The sequence below is a fragment of the Amaranthus tricolor genome, chromosome 7 (assembly GCF_026212465.1).
Source record: "Amaranthus tricolor cultivar Red isolate AtriRed21 chromosome 7, ASM2621246v1, whole genome shotgun sequence".
NCBI classification, from domain to species: domain Eukaryota; kingdom Viridiplantae; phylum Streptophyta; class Magnoliopsida; order Caryophyllales; family Amaranthaceae; genus Amaranthus; species Amaranthus tricolor.
In genome coordinates, this window is record NC_080053.1 from 15949344 (window position 1) to 15968503 (window position 19160).

General features: G+C 35.1%; 1 protein-coding gene across 7 annotated transcripts; it reads right to left on the bottom strand.

Moving 5' to 3' along the window:
- Positions 1 to 3103: 3103 nt before the first annotated feature.
- On the bottom strand, positions 3104 to 16954 carry LOC130817816 (aspartic proteinase-like). 7 transcript variants are annotated; one of them, XR_009043860.1, is made up of 15 exons: positions 16746 to 16954; positions 16257 to 16629; positions 15918 to 15978; positions 15727 to 15824; positions 13593 to 13705; positions 6400 to 6574; positions 5959 to 5998; positions 5771 to 5835; positions 5563 to 5676; positions 5283 to 5347; positions 4818 to 4977; positions 4619 to 4738; positions 4337 to 4422; positions 3860 to 4035; positions 3104 to 3739 (listed from the first exon to the last, which is right to left on the bottom strand). XR_009043860.1 is itself a non-coding variant. In XM_057683728.1 (14 exons), exons 2-14 carry the CDS (start codon positions 16605 to 16607, stop codon positions 3951 to 3953), a joined length of 1533 nt encoding a protein of 510 aa, XP_057539711.1. In that variant the 5' UTR covers positions 16608 to 16629; positions 16746 to 16954; the 3' UTR covers positions 3765 to 3950. The 7 variants fall into 7 exon arrangements, 5 of the variants coding, with proteins under 5 accessions (XP_057539711.1, XP_057539709.1, XP_057539710.1 ...); XR_009043859.1 differs by having other exon boundaries at positions 3278 to 3739; positions 16251 to 16622; positions 16746 to 16881; XM_057683728.1 differs by lacking the exon at positions 3104 to 3739 and having other exon boundaries at positions 3765 to 4035.
- Between the last annotated feature and the right edge of the window lie 2206 nt (positions 16955 to 19160).

Genomic DNA, 19160 nt, shown 5'->3' on the forward strand with positions numbered 1-19160 from the left:
TATCTCATTGTGAATTTCATCAAATATTTTCAAGTACTATTATGGGAGAAATATCACAATAGAAAAATATTTATATGCCTGCAACTATTTATTAAATTTCTGCGCGACTTTTTATTGCAACTAAATTTTCACAGTGTTCTTCAACATGATGATCAAACAAGCAAGGAGTCTATTGTTCATCTAATCATCTTTATTGATGATCAAAAATAATATTTTTATTAGTTAATGTTCCAGTTGATGCTTAGCTGCACATTCCTTTCTTACATGAACTAAGTTAAGGTTTGGTTGTTCATCTAATCATCTTTATGGGTAGTGTTTTTGTTTTTATTTTAGAAACAAATTTGATCTTATTTACACTAAATTTTCGGTGATCAGTTCTAATGCTCTCAAACAACAGCAAATTTTGATAAAAAAGCGAGAACGATAATGTATTAGAGTTAGAACAATGTGTTTCAAACTCCAATATTGCCAAGATCGAGTGTATGAAGTTTTAGTGACAAACAAATTACGCAATCAATGATATCAATGTTTGTAGGAGAAAATAAAGCAATAAAACGACACAAAGATTTAAAGAGGTTCACCCAACTAAGGCTACGTCCTCCGGTGTGTAGTATCTCTTATATTATCAAAAGGAGTTCAAAGAACTCTCAAATATGGAGAATTACAATAGAGAAGAGATATAGGCTAGTGTATGGCTTGGGTGTATATGTGGATGATTTCACCAATTACAATGTGAATATGAGAGCTATATACATAGTACTAGATACAAGAATATCAATAGCTCTCCTGAATACAACATTAATATAGGGTAATGAATAATATGAAATAATTCCAAGAACTTGAAAGGTCGAAAAACAGCATTCCATGCACATCAGAGGATCCGCTCGATCGGATCAGAGAGCTCGCTCGATCGAGCGGCTCGGTCGAGCGAGTATCAGCTGCATTCTGGAGCATTCTGTCTGACCGCTGGACCTACCAATATGGCTCGCTCGGTCGAGCGGGTAGGTCGAGCGACCTCTCTGCTTCCTCTGTCAGAATTCTGATCGAGCTACCATAAAACAAGTCCTTTCTACTTCTTCATTAATCTTCATTAACACCCATAATTCTTCATGTATACTCTCCACATAATTACACCCGTTTGGATTCCACAAACCAAAAGTCACACACATGAATACACACTTCAATTGTGCACTCAAGTCACACTAATCACAACAATCTCCACCTTGACTTAAGTTCACCCAAGTCAATGGAATTCTCTAATTCACTCCAACATAACATAACAACTTACACAACATCATACTCCAAATAAAAACAACACATGTGCATAAACATAGCACATGCACTAAACATGCACTCAAAAGAGGCTCACAAGAGTGTGCTTTTAAATACCAATCAAGTCCATACATCCCATGGACTCATTGGGATATGTTGAAATTATTCTCAAACTGTCATTAAAAGTATCAATTTCATTTTCATGCTCGGTTGAAGTAGTGGGCACACAAGCCGAACTAATTAAGGTTGAACCCAAAAGCATATACACGCCATCATTAATGGATCCTTTTAAGAACATATTAGGACCCTTGCCAACCTTCAACACTCCACCTTCACCAATGCACTTAAAACCTTCTTTATCCAGAATACTAAGGGAAATTATGTTTTTATTCATACCTGGAACATGAAGGACTCCGGTCAATGTTCTTTCAACACCATCAAACATGACAATTTTAACATCTCCAATATAACCTATCGGACAACTAGCCTCATTGCCCATAGTGACTTTTCTTCCATCAACCTTTTGATAAGTTGAGAAGAACCTAGAGTTAAAAGTTATGTGTCTAGAACATCCCGAATCCAAAATCTAAGAATCACCACCCTTATATTCACTAGTAACGACAAGAGCATCAACATCATATATCTCATCTTCAACATAGCTAGCTTCGGCGGAGCTAGCTCTTGCGGACTTGCTTTCATTGGATTGTTTGGCTCTTAATTTCCAACAATCATTCTTGAGGTGGCCTTTCTTCTTACAAAAGTTGCAAGTCATGCTCCTTTTGTTCCTACTCGACTCTTTACCAAATAAAGCATCATTGGAAATTCTTGACTCCTTTTGAGCAAATTGAGAATCAATAAGGTCCTTTTGAGTCAAGGCCTTTCTAACATCCTCACTACTCAAAGTGTCTCTTCCATATAACAAGGTTTCCCTAAAATGCTTATATGAAGACGGTAGAGAAACTAACAAAAGAATAGCCAAATCCTCATCATCCACTTTTACATCAATATTTTGCAAATCCATAATTATTGAGTAAAATTCATCAAGGTGCGGTTTCATGGGCTTCTCTTCTTGTAATCTGAGATCATACAAACGACTCTTTAACAAAAGTCGATTGGTAATACTCTTTTCCATATAGATTATAGAGTGATTCCAATTTATCCCAAATGCCTTTTAAAGTTTCCTCCTTTACAATTTCTCTCAAGACTTCATTAGAGAGACAAAGTTGTATGGCGGAAAGAGCCTTCGCATCTATTTCTTTCGACTTAGCCTCACTTATGCCTTCGGGTCTCTTCTCCACACCATCTAGTGCTTTATGCACTCCATTTTGTATCAAAATTGCTTTCATCTTGACTTGCCATAAGCCAAAGTTAACACTCCTATCAAACTTCTCAATATCAAGTTTCATTGTAGCCATGTTGCACCAATATAACCTCTAAAACACGATAACAACTTGGCTCTGATACCAATTGAGAACGACGATGTATTAGAGTTAGAACAATGTGTTTCAAACTCCAATATTGCCAAGATCGAGTGTATGAAGATTTAGTGACAAACAAATTACGCTATCAATGATATCAATGTTTGTAGGAGAAAATAAAGCAATAAAGCGACACAAAGATTTAACGAGGTTCACCCAACTAAGGCTACGTTCTCCGGTGTGTAGTATCTCTTATATTATCAAAAGGAGTTCAAAGAACTCTCAAATATGGAGAATTACAATAGAGAAGAGATATAGGCTAGTGTATAGCTTGGGGTGTATATGTGGATGATTTCACCTATTACAATGTGAATATGAGAGCTATATATATAGTACTAGATACAAGAATATCAATAGCTCTCCTGAATACAACATTAATATAGGGTAATGAATAATATGAAATAATTCCAAGAACTTGAAAGGTCGAAAAACAGCATCCCATGCACATCAGAGGATCCGCTCGACCGGATCAGAGAGCTCGCTTGATCGAGCGGCTCGGTCGAGCGAGTATCAGCTGCATTCTGGAACATTCATGAATACTCTCTACATAATTACACTCATTTGGATTCCACAAACCAAAAGTCACACACATGAATACACACTTTTATTGTGCACTCAAGTCACACTAATCACAACAAAAAGCAATATGATGTGCATTATTGAAAAGCTTGGGAAGTTAGGATTGACTACTATCAGAAATGTGTGAACATCTCACGTTCTGGTCGTCCAAGAAAATTCTCTCAGCCTCAATGGCTAGTGTTTCTGCCTTCCTTTATCTACCTCATTTGGTGCTTCTGCTAAGTGCTAAGGCTGATGCTAAGGGGCCAAAAGCTCCAGTGGCCTCCATCTTTGGCATCAATCATGACTCGCGATGATTAAATTTTTAAGGGGAATGAAGCTAATTACACGGCTATGCGAGTCTACGAAACTGTTTTCTAGTCCAGATTATGTGAATCAGTTTTAGTATCTTGTGCTCTTTCTTGTTTTGGCTGAAAAAATAATTGGCACCAAACAAAAGAAATTGCTTATCTGATTCCCCTGATTGCATACAAATACATTATAGTCTTTTCTAGTTCAGATTACTTCAACAAAAAGAAAAAAGAAACTACCTTTCCGGTTGTTACATACAATTGTATCGACATTGTTGCTCCAAAACTTAAAACTCAAGAGCTCGAGCAATCCTGTTCTCGTTCAAGCTAACTAAGCTCCATCAGCAAAGCCCACTCGTTGCTTGCCAAAATCAAAAACAGAATGGAACACACCCATAAAAGTATTTCCGAAAATCCTGTCACAAACATTAAAAGCACAGAATGAAGGCTAGAAGAAGAAGTAACCCATACATGTATATACTGTTGAATTGAGTTGGACTTATCGTAAATGCCAGAATATTAATGAGAAAACATGAGGTGCACGCACTTGATAAGCTAATGAGATATATACCATCCCAAAACCATATGGCAATGGAAAGAAGGGTTCCAATAACTTCTAAAGTGTGCACACCATCTTTAATTTGTCGATGTGGGATAAGCCATCCCAACATATTCCTAGTTAAATGCCTAATATTATACTTTGAACACTTAACATACCACGAGCCTGGAGGATTTTGCAGATCCACTGCATAAAACTGGCTTCGGCATACCATTTTATCGTGTTCCTCACTTCTATGAATATACTGAAATTCAATAAAGAGAACCCAAGGAATTAAGAAAACAAGAAAAAGAGGCTTGCCCATAGGATTTGCATATCAGTTTGGAATTATTAAAGCATGATTAACAATTGATCAATTCAGGGTATGATGGCCAAATTTACAAGACAATCTGACGCAGAATGATAATGTATGACAAATTTTTAGCATGGATTCATCTAACCTGTTTAGGAGTGAATGTGAAAGGTCTGTTTCCGATTGTGAGTGTCAAATTCGGCATGTGAGATAGATGATCACAGGGGACTACTATGTTTCCTTCAGGAGCTGGAAAGTTATAGCATAGCTGCAAGGAGTTGAAAACAGAATACATCGATGAGGCTTGAACGAGAAGAAGATCAGAAAATCTAAGTGTATAAAATGACCTTGCTGATATAGTCGAGTATTTCATTCACGGATTTCTCTTGCTTCATTTGATTCTGGATCCAAATCACTGTTATCTTACAGACATTACATAATTGTTCATCAGCAACAGATGCAAGTTCTTTTCTGTTTTCTGTTTTTTGAACTGTGTTTAGATCATTCCTGCAAATTAGTTAACATGAATCACTAATCACAACTTTGTTAGAGTATATAACATACTCTAGGGCCTGAACCATCAGCTTAAGCTTTTTGTTGAGTTGATTCCTTTGACATGGTATCAGAGGCCAGCGTGATAAAAAGTCACGGGTTCGAATCTCAATCACCCTTCCAATTCAACTGGAAGTTAGAGTATATAAAATATCCTGGAGCCTCAACCATCATCTTCATATTTTAGTTGAAGCCTCAGGATATGTTATATACTTTAACAAACTTATTAATGATCTCATTGAAAATGCAGATTTCTTGACCTCATATATTGAGCCTTATTGATGCTGCACAAGCTGAGTTTGGAACATATTTTATCAGGATTTATCTGCACAGAAAGCAATTAGAAGTTTCAATAGGAGACTCAAAACCATTTGTACACTATCTGCAAAATTCATAGAGGTGGACAATTGGGTCATTGGATAAAGTGTCATGATTGGTATATTTTGAGTCAGGTCATTTTCAAGTTCGGTATGGTTAACGGTTTACACCAAATTGCCCACCTCTAGTTACTTATTCGGGAGAAAGTGTAGGAAGAGAGACCCCTGAGGCCAAAAGAGCGTGTATCGCTTCTCCATACTGAAAAACAACTTCTTTACATTCCATGCTTTTGACTCTTTTACCTCCAATTGCATGGTTGATCTCAATAACAATAGCCTGAAAATAGCTTAACAATTCATAAGATATTCTAGCAAGGGCAGAACACTTTTCAAGGCATTTGACCAAGTATTATTGTATTAGAAGACATTACTGTGGGGCCAGAAAGTAATGGGGATCCTGAGTCTAAAACAGCTGCACAGCCCTCCTGACAGTAACCTACAATACAATATGAATTAATGTAGATGAGACTTGAGGCATTACACAATTTTACTCTTATTAATGATAACAAAAAGATGTTTTCGGTTGACACTAAATAGCAAACTAGTCAACACACTTTACCAGATGAATGTTCACCAATGAAGAACTCTCCAATTTCAATCTGAAGAATAGTGAGAAAAAATTTAGCTTATGCTTTGAATTTTATCTAATGAATTGTATTATTTTGATAACTATAACTAATTGTTACAGTTAAAATATTTTTTTTACTCATTAAAATTGATGTTTATTCATTTTTAATAATATTTTGTAAATTGTGGGAACAGATTAGGTTCTGAGCATTTTCAACATGTTCGACCACACAGTGCCGCATAAAGTTGGGGCCTCAATATTAATTTACGTAATATGTGTTACGTGTTTAATGATACAAAAATGTTAGAAAAGTATCATAATTTTTAAAATTGCACAGGGCCTTTAAAGAATCTATCAGTTTTTGCTCCGCCCTTGTGTGGGGATATATTGCCAATATGATGCCCTTTTGTTCAGATCATTTTTGGTACTGACCTGCCAAATACCATTCTGATTTGGGGTGACAGGAACATAAGTATGTTCTCCTTTGAAATGATTAGGATCCACTCCTCCAAATACTATTTCTCCACCAATTTCTGCTTCTGGGTTTGGATTGAACCAGATAGAGAACATATTCTTTCTTAACAATCCTTGTTCTGCCATTGTGTTCCTACAAAATGATAGTTACAGCCCGTTTAGTTATTCCTATTAAATAACGGAGATGACAATGAAAATTTAATGTAGTTTACTTAGAAATTATTACTTGACGAGGTAAAAAAATTATGCTTATCGTATTCAAATTATTTTTTTTTCTTTATAATATGAATAATCCTTCTTTACAATGCGTGAGTGATATTAGGTCGATAGTAATTAATGGGAAATTATAAAGAAAAACACATATTCAAGAATGAGGAGATCTACATTACAATCGTTTTGGACTTTTACAGGCTCCTATCACTCTCTGAAATTGTCTAGGCTATAATCAGTATGACAATCACTTGTGGGCCTTGCTCATTTGATCCCAATTGCAATTTTAACATATTAGCATCAAAACATCTTGTTGGTGGATGGTTCTTAAACATGATTTCACTTGGATCCATCTTATGAGAAAAATAAATATGATCTCTGAACCTGCTAGTTTTCTAATACTAACTTTTATTCGAATAGCGGAACTGTTTTCATTTTGCATGATGCTCTTTCTTTTCTAATGGATTGTTTATTTTTATTTTTTTAAAATCTAGTTTGAGATGAGCGAGTATTTCTGATGCATTCTTAGTACCTGACTATGTCTGTCTGCTTGTGTACTCTATCTTTTATAATAATCAATCAATAATGAAAAAGGTGAAATACTTAATGGTTTAATCTAGACATTCTTCTTTTTGCGGTCTTTTGTGCTCACCCTGCTATTCCAAAATTATTGGTTCTTGAAAACGATCGCCAAATACTTACGATGCTAAGAACAAACAACAATGAGCAAAATTAAGTTTGACAAAGTAACAAACAAGGACACAAAGATTTAAGGAGGTTCACCCAATGATGGCAACGTCCTCCGTGGTGTGTAGTTTATGTTTATATTATATCAAATGAATACAAACAACACTTCAATATGAAGAATTACAATTGAGATAGAGATAACAACAATAGGCTATGTGTTTGGCTTAAGGGTTGTGTTTGATGTGTTTTGCATACTTGAAGTGTGGGTATGAGAGCCCTATTTATAGTGCTAGGTACTTGAAGATGAATGGCTCACATAAATACATAGTTAATTTAGGGTAATGAATACTATGAAATAACTCTAAGAACTTGAAAAGGCATTATCTCAAGAGTCACACACATGAGACTCTTCACCTTAATCTTCATTAACACCAATAATTCCCATGAATACTCTTCACCTTATTACACCCTTTTGGATTCCACAACTCAAGAGTCACACACATGAATTCAACCCTTTAATGTGCACTCAAGTCACACATTAGTATAGTATCATTTATAATCACATTAGTATACTACCATTCATAACAATCTCCACCTTGACTTGAGTTCACCCAAGTCACAACATTCATCAATCCACTTCATATTCAAAAAACATACACACCTCAAAATGCCCAAGAGGGCATTATCTCAAGCAAGGAGCTAAACCTACCAAGTCAACACATAACTCAAACTTGGTAGTAGGTAATGACTTTGTCATCATGTCGGCCGGATTTTCCGTAGTGTCAATTTTCTTCAATAACACCCTTTTGTGCTCAACTTCATCCCGGATAAAGTTATACTTAATGTCAATGTGCTTGGACCTTCTATGAAATGTATTTTGATTTCTAGCCAAATGTATTGCACTTTGACTATCACAATGCACACTTACCTCACACACCTTATTGCACATTTCACCAACAAGACCTTTAAGCCATTTTGCTTCCTTGAAGGACTCGGCCACGGCTATGTACTCCGCTTCGGTTGTAGAAAAAGCAACCACATCTTGCAAAGATGATTGCCAACTAATCGCCGAACCACCCAAAGTAAACACGAACCCACTTGTGGACTTTCTATTATCTAGATCACCACCATAATCCGAGTCACAAAACCCGGTTAGCTCACTTGAATTTTTCCCATACATGAGACAAACATTTGAAGTATCTTTCAAATACCTCAATAGCCATTTTAGTGCCTCCCAATGTCCCTTACCCGGATTAAACATATATCTACTCACCAAACTCACCGCATGAGCAATGTCGGGCCTAGAGCATACCATAGCATACATAACGCTACCAACGGCACTAGTGTATGGAATTCTTACCATTTGCTCTTCTTCCTCTTTTGTTTGTGGACACAAATTCTTGGACAATTTGAAATGAGAAGCAAGAGGAGTAGACACACCTTTAGCATCATCCATGGAGAAACGTTGAACAACTTTCTCAATGTACTTCCTTTGACTAAGGTATAAGACACCCTTAGCCCGATCTCTCAAAATCTCCATCCCAAGAATCTTCTTGGCTTCACCAAGATCTTTCATATCAAATTCACTTGAAAGCAACTCTTTCAAGTCCTCCACCTTAAGCAAAGAGCTACATGCTACTAGCATATCATCAACATATAAGAGCAAATATAGTAAAGAACCATCTTCAAATTTCTTAAGATAAACACAGCTATCATAAGAACTTCTAACAAAATCATGTGAAATCATAAAGGAATCAAACCTTTTGTACCATTGCCTTGGAGATTGCTTCAACCCATACAATGACCTCTTCAATCTACACACATGATTCTCCTTACCGGCTACCTCAAAACCTTCCGGTTGCTTCATAAAGATTTCTTCTTCAAGCTCACCGTGAAGAAAAGCCGTCTTTACATCCAATTGATGTAACTCCAAATCCTCCATCGCCACCAAAGCAAGCAATGCCCTAATAGAAGAGTGTTTCACGACCGGAGAGAAAACTTCGTGAAAATCAATACCCTCAATTTGAGAGTATCCCTTTGCAACAACCCTTGCTTTGTAGATGGGAGGAATATCACTAGAAGGACCCTCCTTCCTCTTGAATATCCACTTGCACCCCACAATCTTCTTTTTCTTTGGTGCAACAACGATATCCCAAGTTCCATTCTTCGCAAGAGATTCCATCTCTTGTTTCATAGCAATCAACCACTTGCTTGAGTCATTTGAGGCCATAGCCTCCTTGTACGTACTTGGTTCATTTAACCCTTCGACTTCGCTAGCAATGTTGAGAGCATAAACAACATAATCACACTCTTCAATGTACCTCCTTGGAGCCACGATCTTCCTTCTTTGCCTAGTTGTGGACAAAGGAGGAGACCTTTGTTGAACATCATCATTTTTCTCATTATCAACATTGGAGGATTCAACCTCCACTTGTGCTTCATTATCATCATTATTAAAAGGTTTTTCAACATTAGATACAAGCATGCTATCTTCATCAAAAACAACATCTCTAGAAACAATAATTTTCTTTGATTCATTACACCATACCCTATACCCCTTTACACCCACTCCATACCCCACAAAGATACCTTTTCTAGCCCTAGGTTCTAACTTACCATCATTTACATGAATATAAGCTGGACAACCAAAGATTCTAAGACTAGAATAGTTTACCGGAGTGTTGTACCATACCTCTTGTGGCGACTTGAACTTCAAGGCGGTATGAGGTGAACGGTTGATCAAATAACATGCCGTAGCCACCGCTTCGGCCCAAAATTGTTTCCCCAAATTTGCTTGATTTAGCATGCATCTTGCCCTTTCCAATAACGTTTTATTCATCCTCTCCGCAACACCATTTTGTTGAGGACGACCTGCACAAGTTCTATGTCTAACAATACCTTCATTAGAACAATAATTGAGAAACTTGCTATCAACAAATTCAAGACCATTGTCGGTTCTCAAGGTCTTGATGCTCCTACCGGCTTTCTTTTCAATCATCTTCTTCCATTCCAAGAAGACATCAAAAACTTCATATTTATGTTTTATAAAGTAACACCAAACTTTTCTAGAGTAATCATCAATAAAGGTCAACATGTAGCTACAACCACTAAGGGAGGGCGTTCGTGAAGGCCCCCACAAGTCGGAATGGACATAATCTAATATCCCCTTAGTGTTGTGGATGGCGGGTTTAAAACTAACTCTCTTGTGTTTCCCATAAACACAATGTTCACAAAAACCAAGGTTCCCAAAATTTTTTCCATCAAATAAACCTTGTTTAGAGAGTTCAAACATACCTCTTTCGCTCATGTGACCAAGCCTCAAGTGCCAAAGTTTGGTGTCACGATCGAACATTGTGCTTGTGGATACATTCGCCGAGCCAAGAATGGTTGAACCTTGAAGAGCATACAAACTCCCATTCAACCTCCCCTTCATCACCACTAGTGAACCCTTGGCTACCTTCATAACTCCACCTTCACAAGTGATTCTACACCCGATCTTATCAAGAGTACCCAAAGATAAAAGATTCTTTTTCAAGCCCGGGACATACCTTACATCGGTTAAGGTCCTCACAATCCCATCAAACATTTTAATTTTAATGCTCCCAATCCCAACAACCTTACATGTGGTGTTGTTTCCCATGGTAACATTTCCCCCATCAACACTTTCAAATGTATGGAAGAAAGTTTTGTTGGGAGTCATGTGGAATGTGCACCCCGAATCAAGAATCCATTCATTATTACCTTTGTACTCATGAGTGGCAACAAGAACATCGCCATCATCACTATCATTCACGTAACTAGCATTGGCATTGCTAGTTCCTTCCCTTGCCTCTTCTTCTAGCTTTCTCTTAAGCTTCCAACAATCCTTCTTGATGTGGCCCTTAAGCTTGCAATAGTTACAAGACTTATTTTTGTTCGGCCTCACGGACTTGGACCTTCCTTTACCCTTGTTTCCACTCCCACTAGTGGAACCTTTCTCTTGTGACCTCCCTCTTACAAACAAACCGTCACTAGCATTGCTTGGTGACTTTTGTGACAATTGTGTATCAATGAGATCCCTTTGAGTCAAGGCATTCTTCACATCATCACTACTCAAATTATCTCTACCATAAAGTAGAGTTTCTCTAAAATTTTTATAAGAAGGGGGTAAAGAACATAAAAGATAAATTGCCAAGTCTTCATCATCAAGCTTAACATCAATGTTTTGTAAATCCATAACAATGGAACAAAACTCATCCAAGTGAGGTTTTAAAGGTTTACCTTCCTCCAAGCGTAAGTCGTAGAGTCTACTCTTCAAAAGTAGCCTATTGGTAACACTCTTGGCCATGTAGAGTGATTCCAATTTCTCCCATATACTCTTGGTTGTTGTTTCTTTAACAACCTCTCTTAGAACTTCATTGGATAAGCATAATTGGATTGCCGATAACGCCTTTGTGTCTATCTCTTCCCGTCTCGATGCGGACATTCCTTCCGGCATCTTCTCTACACCATCAATCGCCTTGTGCACACCATTTTGAATCAAAATGGCTCTCATTTTGACTTGCCATAAGCCAAAGTTTACATTCCTATCAAACTTCTCAATATCGAGCTTCATTGTAGTCATGATTTTCAAGTAATAATTTCTTAAAACACCGCAAAATAACCTTGGCTCTGATACCAATTGAAAACGATCGCCAAATACTTACGATGCTAAGAACAAACAACAATGAGCAAAATTAAGTTTGACAAAGTAACAAACAAGGACACAAAGATTTAAGGAGGTTCACCCAATGATGGCTACGTCCTCCGTGGTGTGTAGTTTATGTTTATATTATATCAAATGAATACAAACAACACTTCAATATGAAGAATTACAATTGAGATAGAGATAACAACAATAGGCTATGTGTTTGGCTTAAGGGTTGTGTTTGATGTGTTTTGCATACTTGAAGTGTGGGTATGAGAGCCCTATTTATAGTGCTAGGTACTTGAAGATGAATGGCTCACATAAATACATAGTTAATTTAGGGTAATGAATACTATGAAATAACTCTAAGAACTTGAAAAGGCATTATCTCAAGAGTCACACACATGAGACTCTTCACCTTAATCTTCATTAACACCAATAATTCCCATGAATACTCTTCACCTTATTACACCCTTTTGGATTCCACAACTCAAGAGTCACACACATGAATTCAACCCTTTAATGTGCACTCAAGTCACACATTAGTATAGTATCATTTATAATCACATTAGTATACTACCATTCATAACAGTTCTTTTAGAGTATTGAGAAGGAATCTACAGTATTGAAGAATCTTATTGACAAAGCTAATGAGAAAGGATGGAGAAGACAGTATCCTTTGTGGCCTTCTATATTATTCAGGTTATTTCAATATGCTCATCCATAAGTAAAAGATTATTTGGTGGCTGCAATTGATAATATTTGAAGCAAAAAAGTCTCTGAACTGCCTTAAACTATTCTTGTATTCCAAACAGAAAAGTCAAGGTTTGTAGACATTGGTGATGTTTAAGTGAATTGTGCTAGATAAGGTAAGTCAGAGTTCTGTGAGGCATAAACAGCTGTTGCTTGTTGCTATTATGAGACTTTCTCCTTACATGCACTGAATTGGATAAACATGTTTGAAAACTTAGCACTGCAATCTTTCGCGTATTGCCAAAATAGCACAAGAAAATATAGTTCTGATCCCTCACTGGTTGTATCATGTATGACAAGCCACCTTGTGTCACTCTAGTGTTAAAGTTGCTAAAATGGTTTCTAAATCTTGTATGTTAAGAAATTTGTTACTTGAACTCCATTGTCCAATTGCAAAAGCAACAATGGCTTATTGTGACAACATTAGCACAATTTATTCTTCTTTAAAGCCAATAACTCATCAACGCATCAAACATATTGAAATGAATGTCCATTTTGTCTCCCTCTCGATGTCAAATTGCATATATGTTTACTAAAGGCGTTTTCTTGGTTCTCTTTTAAGATTTTCGTGACAGTCACAATATTCGTCATCCTCCCATTTCAGCTGCGGGATGTATTAGAATATAATAATTCCCCTAAAGATGCTATTTAATCCTAGTCTTTGCTTTGTAAATATTGGTTTTGAAAATATAATTATTTAGTAATATTCTAGTATCTTATTATTAGGAAACCAATTATTCTGTCTATGTTCTAGTCTCCATATCTTAGCTTTAATTACTTTCTACATTAATAATAATCCAAAAAAACATTCATGACAGAATATTCTTTCACTTACCATATTAGAGGAGCCAGACCGTTTGATTTGTCAGGATATGCAAGCCCTACTACTCCATCAAATTTAGCAAGGATCAATGTTTGGCTCTCTTCAACAATTGCTTCAAACAATAACTGCATATTTTAAACTTCATTTACATACCTTTGCCAATGCATAACTTTAGTTTTTAATATATTAATTAAAATTTGAAAATATATACTAATACAAAATTAATAATATCCTACAAACAATATATGAAAATAATAATAATCAATATATAATTTGTGAATGGAGAAATGGTGAAAAATTTTAGTAATTTTAAAGATAAATATAAGATTTTAGAAACTACCCAGAAAAAACTTACATTTATTAAAAACAAACTAGAAAATTTTTTTGTCAAAAATTTATCTAGAAGCTTCTATTTGTCAAAGGGTACTGATACAAATGTGGTTGTATCAAATGAAGATACCAAGGAGCCCACACAAGGCTGCTTACAGGCCACACAGAACAGCTCATGGCTTCAGAACAGCACAGCAGCAAACTAGCGACCAGGCCACCTTGCACGACACGTGGAGACCAAACCTGTGCATCCAGGACCTGGGCTAAAGTGGAAATGAAATCTTGGTACTTGGATCTAGCCATCAAGGTCATAGTACTTTGCTAAAAATCCATGTGGAGTCCTAGAGGCTAAGTGGAAGAAGGGCTGTCTGACAGATTGCTCAGATCAGAATTTGCTGAAGTATTTTTGTCTTCTGTTTTCTGTTTTAGGCGCCTTGTAATTAGCACGTGTTCTTTAATTAGGCGTGTGATTAGGATATAGCCGTTAAGGTAGTTCAGAGCTCTATATAAGGAGAGCCTCACCCATGTAATAGACATCTTACGATTTCATTTGATCATTCAATATGATTGAGGTACTTCAGAAAAGTGTTTTTCTGTTTTTCTTCTTCGAAGTTGGAGGCAACTTCATATCCTTTGATCCTTGGAGTGTTAAGAGTTGTGGAGCAACCTTGATACTTTAAGGAAATCTTGAGTACAAAGTCTGGAAGGCTTGTACATATCAGTTTTGTGTCAGTCATAGAGGAGGGTCACAGGTGATCGCCATCAGAAAATCAAGAAGGGACTTCTTGGTTCTGTTTGTGATTGTTTCGTGCTCTTTTCATGATCATTTGTAGCTTTTGTGAGTGTCTTTGATTCAAGCTTCCGCACAACATTAATCCTTGCATAACCAAGGCCTTAATTAGCCTTAGTTTCGCATCAGGTACCTATTAACGGTTACCATCCAAAATGATATTTCTAATGTCATGTGAAAATCACGTGACTCCATTTCAGTTTTCTTTCCCAGCTTCTTCCTTCATCCAATCAGAACCCTAATTTCGAATTCCTTACATTTCTTCTTCATATTCTTCCTTATTCTCCATTAAAATAATGTGTTCAAGCTTTGAAATGTGTCCTTTTTCATCTATGCTTTAAACTGTTCATCTACTTAATTACCTCATTTTTATCAAATGACGTTAAAAACTACAGGTCATTGGAACAATTGGGGAAATACCTTCGAACCCTAATTCCCTTTCTCAGAAATGTTGAGTTTGGGAAAGGGAATGGGCACATTGTTCATTAAAGAGTACCTGTTTCTGATTTTGTTTTTTCTTTTTTTTTTGTTAAATGTTGACCTACTAATGGATTTTGAATGGTCGTTAATAGGCTCTTTGACAAAAAAATTTCTAGGTGATTTTTGAAAAAAAAAATTTGAAAGTTTTTCACAAAAGTAAGCTTTTTTAGGTAGTTTCTAACAATTATACCATAATTTTTATTAATTCCAAGGTAGGCATAGTCGCTACAAGAAAGAGGGGAAGGAATTATCATACTGTAGACGGTGAGAATCAAACTTTTATCACCTAGGTATAACCTTCAACCGTCAAGTCAACAATGTTTCTCAGATACAATAGCTTTTGACTTTTGAGTCAACTTTTACAGAAATATAATTTAGAGCATTTATATATCAAGGGATTTGGGACCAACTTAATAAAAACATGAAACTAATGACATAAATTATGGATACAATCCTACAAAACAAGTCCTAGAATGATTGGAAGCCCCATTTAGATTGTATCATTTGTTAAGAGTAATTATGACATTAAGCATTGAAGTAACATACTTGATCCTTAACATGTAAACCTCCAACTTGAACATAATCTTGGCTGAGTATGCCACTGATCTTAGCTTCTGTTCCATAAATAATTTCATGTGGAGTTCCTGATAAAGTAAAAATGAGTTATTATCTCAATCTGCAATTCTGGGTATTCCCTAATCCACCTTCTATTCAATTATAATGAAGAAAAGTGTTACCTATCTTGGTGTATGTACTTGAATTGCTTGAGTTGTACTTGGAGTGAAATTCACAAGCTTTCTACAATGGAAGGATTGCTTATGAGTTAAGAATATAACTATTGGGATGGTTTATCCCACATCGATGAATTAAAGATAGTGTGCACACTTTATAAATCCAGAGCCCTTCTTCCTATTGCCATATAGTTTTAGGATGATATCTCTTTGTTTTATGAAGAGTGTGCACCTCGTGTTTCCCCGATAATAAATTGCTATTCATAATAAAATCAGACCAATTTAACAATAACAGTAAATACAAATTTAAACCGAGTTGAGTTCAAGTAGTTTGGATACACATACAGATGAGTTGCATTTAGAAGAAGGAATCCAAACATAAGTAATAGCAGTATCAAAAATAACAGAAAATTTCTGTGCGGGTGTGCCAATTCCAATCTCTCCAACAAATTGTGTATTCATATAATTCTTCAAATATATATTTTCTGTATGCTTTTCAGCAGCACGTGCAAAAAGCCCTTTAAAATCGGCTTCATGTATGCCCAACTTCTTAGCAGATCTGATAGCATTATGAAGTGTAGTCTGATGAACCCTTTTAAGACTTATCCTGACAAACCCAGAAGTTGACAGAGGCAGCAAACAGGAATTCATTAGTGCCCAAATACATAGAATTCGACACAGATTACTGATTCCCATCTTGTTGGAAAAAACCTATAAACTGAGTATTAGTAAAGTTAAAAAAACAGTAAAATATATACATAATATACAGGAAAATAAAGATAAAAGAAGTGTTTAGAACAAAGACATAATTGTGAGAAAATAATTACAACTTACAGGTGAAAAAAGAGCATGAAAATAGGTCCAGAATTCCAGAAATGGAGTTGGATATGAAGTATCTGTTTAGAATACAAGGTTTCTGGTTTTATGTTTTTAGTATACGACTGACATATCATTATGTGGTCTAAATGTAAGCAAGCCTTTGTTTTCTCTTCGTCATATCTCAGGCTCTCAGCCTCAGGTGACATCACGCTAAAGCCTAGAACACTTTAAATTAAAAATCTTGAAAAATTCAAATTTTGTTCCCAAATAATATTTTATATTTAAAATTTTTAAAATGCTACCATAACTTTTTGTCATGATTTTTTTAACCTTTTTTTATATTATTTTTGACTGATTGGTTGGTTAGTCGATTAAATAAGTAGAAAATATATTTGGTAAATTAACTTCAACTAAATTTTAATTCAAATTCAAAAGCTACTTAAAATAGTTTTTCCATTAATATTTGGCTTTTTGATTCAACTATTTTCTAATAATCAACCAATAATTAATTTTGACATATGTCAAAAAAATTTTCGTGTAGGATTTAAATTGAGTTTGTTTATTTTTAATTAATAGTCTGACAATACTTTTCGATGAGCCGTTTATAGTATTTTCGTTTGGTAATTGATATTAAATGATGATAATGGAAATAGTTTGTAGTATAAATTTCCACGTAATACATCATGTCATTCTCATGGTAAGAAAAGTGGCCATAATTTTCTATTACCAACTAATGACACCAAGGCCGTCTCGTAAATTTTGGGTCAATGTGCCAATTTTATCTTAAAAACCCTTTCGAATTAAAGAAAAGAAAAAATAAAATACTAGTATATGATAAAATTTCTTCTTTTATTAAAATATTTAAATTTGAGTCTTTACTATTTGATTACTCTCGTGTAAAAGAGTATAAATATGTTCTCGGTAATTGAAACAATAAATCAAATAAGTATAAAACCAGATTTTTGGGGCCCCTTTGATAATTAGGCCTTGTGTTGTAGACCGCTTTGCTTATACTAATCAACGGCCGTGAATATCACATTTGCAAATGGAATTGCATTGGAATATGAAGAAATGAGATTGTAGAAAAAGAATAAGCATGACCATTAAATATGTCAAGAGATATAAGCATGACTATTAAATATGTCAAGAGATATTACTACTAAAATTACACTATAACTTTCCATTACAATTTTCACCATTTAATACCGATTACCAAACGGAATGTTATCCTTAACTAAAAAAAATTAGATTTTGATCGGTACAAAACATAAATATTGGCCCTATACGTAATAAGGGTGTTAAAAAATATCCGATTTTTAAAACTTGACCCGAATAATCTGGTATCCGGATTTAAAAATTGGATAATTTACCCAGTTAACAAATTCATGGTAATTCGGGTCGGGTACCCGATTTTAAAACCGGTATTCGGGTCGGATATGGTACACACACGTACATACATACATACATATACATATATATATATATATATATATATATATATATATATATATATATATATATATATATATATATATATATATATATATATATATATATATATATATATATATATATATATATATGTCTGTGTGTGTATATATATTATATATATATATATTTTTTTATACTTGTTTTGGAAAATAAAAACCCTAACGTGTAGTAACTTCGGAGTTCGGCCTAATGTATTAGTTTACTGCCTTAGCCGCACACAATTCCTCTTCTAATCACTTGCTTTTAGTTTTTAATAGTTTGATATGTAACTCTATTGTTGTATTTTAATTGACTTATGGTTGTGTTTTAATTTTTAACCTCTCTATTCCTTACCACATGATTTGTCTTTGATGAGTTATGACTAATTAAGTTAAGTCTTTTAGATTTTAATAATTTGTCTTTTAGTATTTGAATCTTATATATAAAAAAAATTCTAAAACAAATAAGAGAAAAAAAAACACATGTTTAGGAAATAAACAAAAACGAATATTCGATTTCCGACCCGGTTTAAATTGGGTTGGAACCGGATCGCATTTTTAGATACCTGAAAAACCGGGTACCCGGATATCCGGATCCGAGTCGACCCGGTATCTGATTTTGAACACCCCTACTTATAAGTATTTATATGTTATTTTCTGCAATTGATTTTCAATTGGGAGTAATTACCCACCACTTGTTACTTTGGGTTCTTGAGTAGTCTCTTTTCAGTAGGCCTATTGAGGAACCATATCATCTCTTTGAGAGGCGGCTTCCAAAGTCGAGTCCAATTTAAAAAATTCCTATTATGCGCATGCATTTCACGAACACATCTACTATAATTTTTAGCGTGCAGTTATACTACATTTTCTGTTTTTCTATTTTTTAAATCTAATGGATCAAGCCTATTGAGACTGTGTCTTGAAACGGTCTCTTACAACAATTGTGTATACTTTTAATCCA

What these genes read in the sequence shown, in the direction of transcription:
- LOC130817816 (XM_057683726.1), bottom strand. Translation starts at nt 16,607, where the DNA reads ATGGGAATCAGTAATCTGTGTCGAATTCTATGTATTTGGGCACTAATG. An exon ending in ACGCTCTTTTGGCCTCAGGG is followed by an intron (nt 5,348 to 5,562) that starts GTCTCTCTTCCT and finishes CTTTCTGTGCAG; the next exon opens with ATAAATCCTGATAAAATATG. An exon ending in TCACATTCACTCCTAAACAG is followed by an intron (nt 4,423 to 4,618) that starts GTTAGATGAATC and finishes ATTGAATTTCAG; the next exon opens with TATATTCATAGAAGTGAGGA.